The sequence below is a fragment of the Micropterus dolomieu genome, unplaced genomic scaffold, assembly GCF_021292245.1.
Source record: "Micropterus dolomieu isolate WLL.071019.BEF.003 ecotype Adirondacks unplaced genomic scaffold, ASM2129224v1 contig_11631, whole genome shotgun sequence".
Taxonomy (NCBI): Eukaryota; Metazoa; Chordata; class Actinopteri; order Centrarchiformes; family Centrarchidae; genus Micropterus; species Micropterus dolomieu.
The window spans coordinates 1,994-7,636 of NW_025740617.1; the positions used below are offsets into that span (position 1 = coordinate 1,994).

At 44.6% G+C, this 5,643-nt stretch overlaps 1 protein-coding gene across 1 annotated transcript; it reads left to right on the plus strand.

Moving 5' to 3' along the window:
• Positions 1–317: 317 nt before the first annotated feature.
• On the plus strand, positions 318–5,558 carry LOC123965878 (GATOR complex protein WDR59-like; the record flags this gene model as incomplete). Its single annotated transcript, XM_046042202.1, has 8 exons — positions 318–451; positions 553–634; positions 1,212–1,324; positions 2,225–2,372; positions 2,719–2,800; positions 2,919–3,039; positions 3,499–3,641; positions 5,086–5,558. Coding segments are annotated over 8 exons (1,059 nt in total), but the record flags the coding sequence as incomplete, so codon positions are not given.
• Between the last annotated feature and the right edge of the window lie 85 nt (positions 5,559–5,643).

The window sequence follows — 5,643 nt, forward strand, 5'->3', positions numbered from 1 at the left end:
AACGATCCGACCCTAATGTTTGCTCTGTGAAGTGTCCCAAACGTTACGATTCATCCGGGGCCGCGCTGAGGCCCCCGATGCTCGTAACATATTTGAATACTAACTGTAAAAAGTCCCTCTCAAAATTAAAAGGACATTTTCCTTTACAGTTACAGCGGCTCGTAGGAACCGTCCAGCATCAGTCAGCGCCCCGCAGCGTGAACAGCCTCTTACAGTAATTTATGTCTTCCAGACCACTTTTAATCAGGTGGTGCTTTGTCTCCTCCGGGCTGCCGTCTCCCTCCTCCTGTCTGTCTGTCTCTCTGTTTGTCTGTTAGAAATCCCGCCGGTTTAAGACGAAGCGAGAGGGGACGGACTACGGCAACCGTCCCATCAAACTGGCGGGGAAAGTCATCATCCAGGAGATCTCCTGTCTGCTGCCCGTCCACAAGGCTCTGGGGGAGATCTACATGTGAGAACGGCAGTATTCTAAAAACCAAACAAAATACTTGCTGTGTAATTGTGTGTTTGGGTAATATTTCAATGTATTTAGATGATTTCTGTCCTGCTCAGACTGAACGTGAACGACATCCAGGAAACATGCAAGAAGAACGCAGCAGCGGCGCTCACAGTCGGACGCAGAGATGTGGCGAAGGTACCTCTGAATCCTCACAGCAGCTCTCCTGAAGGTGGCGCTGCGTTTACCAAAAAGTCCCTTTACCACAGGACAGTACCAGCCCAGCTCACCTCGACTCTACTCGCCTGTTTTGATTTTCAATTGGGCAGAAAGTCTTTATTCACTGCATCATCACTGCTTTATTGATCCCCGAGGGGAAATTCTTTAATTTTTCCTACTTCATGTTTGTTACAGCCATGCGTAACGTCAACTTCTGAAGAAACTACACTTTGCTATTCGCTCCAGACCTGCTGATGGAAACGTGCCTAAATCAATTGTTTCTTTTTAGCGACATTTTAAAAATTCACTTGATGGAAACCCGGCTGAGAAGGCCATGAAAAAACGGGGCAACAAAAGCGAGGCGAGGCAAGCTGAGCTGGTACCGGCGGCGGGTAAACGCCATAAAACGAATCCAAACTTCTAGTCTGTTCTGTGGACCTGGACCTCCGCTCTCTGCTGTAATGTATGTTTGATCATCAATATTGGTACCAATATGAGGCCCTCACACCTGTGTGTGTGTGTGTGTGTGTGTGTGTGTGTGTGTGTGTGTGAACAGGTGTGGGCCCTGGCGTCTGCAGCGACCGATCAGGACCTGAGTCCAGACTCAGACCCGGACACAGAGACCCCCTGGGCCAGACACCCGTTTGGACGGCAACTGCTGGAGACTCTGTGAGTTTAAATCCGAGCGAGCTGAAGCTTCACGTAGCAGCCTGTAAATCCTCAGAAATATATATCTTTTTCAGCCAGTAGTTAAATGTGTTCAAATAATATTAGATCAACTTTTACTGCTCCTCAGATCAACAGAAATAACATGCAGAGAAAAGTAAAACACAAGCAGTTAGGAAACGGAATAAAAACATAAATGATAAAAAAGCAATTAAAATTACAAAGTAAGCAGTACAAATACACACAGAGAGTAATATGATAACATCTACTATAACAGCAGAAATATATATATTATTAGCTAATACTACTATTTGTAAATTTGGTTAATTGTATTTTATTTGTGTTTGTTTTTAATTTGTGATTTTTGCTTTTTTTGTAACTTAAATTTTTATTGAGTTTTCATATGAATATAGACAAAACAATTACGGCAAATAAGTTACAAACTAAAATAACAATCTGCCGGAGATGATCCGCTGTTCCATTCTCTTCGACTCTCAAGAGGTGTGTCAATTTTTCCTGGACAATTTCCAACCTCTGTTCCCGTTTTGGGATGTTTACATTGAGTTTCTTGTGACCACTTTCTTACTGGATGCGAGTAATACTTCTCAATATTACCAAGATACATCACTGGACAAGTACTTGGGATTTAATATCCCAGGACATTTTTGACAACTAAATTAACATTTTGCCAGTATGTCCTCCTTTTTGAACGGTTGCAGAAGATGTGTGCGTGGGCTGCTTCCACACAGTCTCCAGCTGTTCTGTTGTATAGCGAGTTGCCTAGATTTTATTTTGGGAGTTATGAAATAGCGAGTTTGAATGTAAAAGTGTTGCGTAACGAGGGTGGACGTGTGACTCTGTGTGACTCTGTGAAATGAGATATGTGTGTGTTGAACCTTTCAGTCTGGATCACTACAGTCAGATGAGCGACGTGCAGACTCTGGCCATGTTGTGCAGCGTGTTCAGAGCTCAGCCTCCTGCAGACTGTTACTCTCTGTACGGACAGCAGGCGTCACGCTCCTCCATCTTCCCCCCGCACCACTCGCGATACGTAAGTCCTGACTCGCTCTGTTGAAAACGGGATGTTTAAGAAACCGTGTCGACATTTTAGGGACCAAGCGATCACCTGACTCACTGAGAGAAGAATCGGAGCTGAATGAACTTGCTCGTCTGCTGAGTGACTTTCTGGAGTCCATTTTTAAAGTGACTCACTGTGAATTAATTTTTTGTCTTTCTTTAGCAGCTTTTAAACCGTCCTGCCAGGAACCAGAAAAACTAATCGTGATCACTTGAAATATTATAATAAAACAGTTCAGGTTCCTATTTATAAACACAAATACAGCAGGAACGTGATGATGATACACGGTGATGTAATTAAGTGTCTGTTACTGTCTCAGCCCAGTTACACGTCCAGCTCCGTCACCTCGGGCTCGTGCTCCAGCACCTCGGACTCCATCACCACGACCACCTGGAACGCAGGTGAGACTCAGCGGCGCCACGCGGAGGCCGGCCGCCGCATTACTGCTCCGCTGTGTTACCGTCCGTGTTTGGACTCCATCTCCAGCCAATCAGATGGTTTTTTTGTTGTCGTTCGCAGGTAGAGATTCTGAGCACGCCAACCCCTGGGGTGAACCCTCCCCTGATGACTATCGCTATGGTAACCAGGGTTACACAGACCCACGGGAACGAGAGCGAGAGCAGCACGACATGAACAAGAGGTGACGTCACGCCGGTTTCACACCACGCAAATTTTCAAATTCCCATCGCGTTCGTCACCTGAGTTTGACGAGTGTGTTGGCAACACAATGTTAATAAACACAACGAGAATATTACTACAGCTGTATGAACTCAAAATAAACATCTTTCTGTGATTTAGTTACAATAAACGGATCAAACTGATGCAGAAATAACGACATCATGATGCTGATTTGTTAAAAGTATTAAGTTGTGCTTTATCAGGTCAGTCGGTTAGATGACAAGCAAACAACTTTTAAAATGCTTGTTTTCTGAATGGAGTTTGGCTGGAGCAGGACTGCGCTATGTTAACTTGTTTCATAGTAAAGTAAGAATCCTCTGTCAAGTCGTGTGCGAAACTATCATTAAACGTAAAATAACTGCTGTGATTGGTCTGTGTGTCGTGAACACAACTCCGATGTCACTTCCTTTACCCCCTGCAGACTGCTGGACCCCGCCAACACGCTGCAGTTTGACGACTTCAAGAAGTGTTACGGAGAAATCTTGTACCGCTGGGGTCTGAGGGAGAAAAGGGCCGACGTGCTGAAGTTCGCCTCCTGCCCTCCTGAACCCCACAAAGGCATCGGTACGTTACTCTGCAGACAGCTGCTGATTGTTAAAGGTGTCTTAGATGGAAAACTGTGTTTCCCTTGGAATAGCTGAATAAAAAGAGTTGTATAGGACTGATCTCCTAGGTTTCTTCAATCACGTGTAAATTTCTCACACGCAAAAGACCCCGGGAAAACGGGCGAATGCCAACAAGCGCTAGATGTGTCACAGTGGGGGATTGAACCCGGGTCTCTCACACTAGAGGCATGTGTCCTATCCAATGCACCATCCCCAACAACAACAACAACATACCAAGCCGGGCAGAATCAGCAACAGGACAGCTAGCTGCACAGCTAACTGAGTAGCTAGCTGCTGTTAGCAGTAGTTAGCAGCTACAGTGACCTGTAACATATAACTCTGTAAATCACCTAAAGTGGAGGCAGAGCAGCCGAAAGGACATCAGCGGGAAAACCAGACAATCGGTTCTCCATCAACTCTGATCCAGTTTCGGTAAAACCAGAGAATAAAGTTATACAGTTGTGTTTCTGTACAGTAATCAGTGAGTCTGTGTCTCATTCACAACTCCCTACCCCCTCTGGAGGGAGTTGTATGTTGAGCGCTTTATAGTGAGCTCACTGGCATTATTAAAACAACACTTTCGGACACTACTCCGATCGTTCGTTAATTACGTCATTGCCGTCGGACAATCAGTCTTTTCTATCAGCGCAATGCATGATGGTATGTAGGGCTTGGTTAGTGACCATCGGTTGTACACTACTTTTCAAAATGCATTCTGGGATACATTGAGTGGACTAAATAGGGTATAATAACTCTCACTATACATTCGGACAGCACTACAAAATTGCGAGCTCACTATATAGTGAATGAGTCTCGCGTAGTGAACAGAAGAACAGCTGATCGCTGGGCTCTAGTCTGGATTATCAGCAGATTGTTATTAAGTGCCTGATGAACCCGATCTGTTATTTAACCTAGGGCTGGGCGATACGGCCAAAAATTGTTATCACGATAAAAACATTTCATATCATTCGATATCGATAATTATCACGATAAATGTAAAGTCGTTATTTCTTTTAAGTTTAAAGGCAGATTTTTGCTCCTGAATGAAAATTTAAGAAACCAGATGGTTAATTATGTGGTTAAACTTTTCTTTGTGGTCAGAACGGGAGAAACGCTTGATGCTAAACAGTGAATCACTTAACAAAACTGAGGGAGAATATTCAAAACTAGTATTATAACTAAACTAGTATATTAGTAAATCTTTTTTCAGTCCCTTTTCCGCAACAAAATAAATATTTTAACAGAAAAATTAACTGCAAATTTGTTCATGTTCTGAATTAAACCAAATATTTATTGACGATATATTGAACATTAATTATATTGATATTGAGGAAACTTATATTGCGATAATTATCGTTTTATTGCCCAGCCTTAATTTAACCCCGTGTGTTGTCTCCCTGCAGAGTTCGGCGTGTACTGCTGTCACTGCCGCACTCAGGCTCGTGGGACGCAGTGTGCCGTCTGTAAGCGTCTGACCTTCCAGTGCGCCATCTGCCACGTGGCCGTCCGCGGCTCCTCCAACTTCTGCCTCAGCTGTGGTCACGGCGGACACACCAGCCACATGATGGACTGGTTCCGCCGGCAGGACGAGTGTCCGGCCGGCTGCGGCTGCCACTGTCTGCTGCAGAGCGTCTTCTGATGATCCAACACAGACGCTCTTCTAAAAGACGGCGATGAGCACGTCTTCTGTCCGACACAACCTGCTGCTCGGACTGATGGACATTCACGGTCCCCAGAGGACAAACCCTGCGGACCTTTCCTCAGGACAAACTTTCCACATGGACACTAGAAATACCAAAACCTGATGGATAGATGGTCGTGAGGTTCATGCTCCCAGGAGGACCTTTAAGTCTATAAAAATGACGATCACATTTAACCAAAATAAGCCTGCACACTTTTTGTCCGACCAACAGTTGATGGTATAAAATAGATAAAAGCAGCAAACCCTCACATTTGAGAAG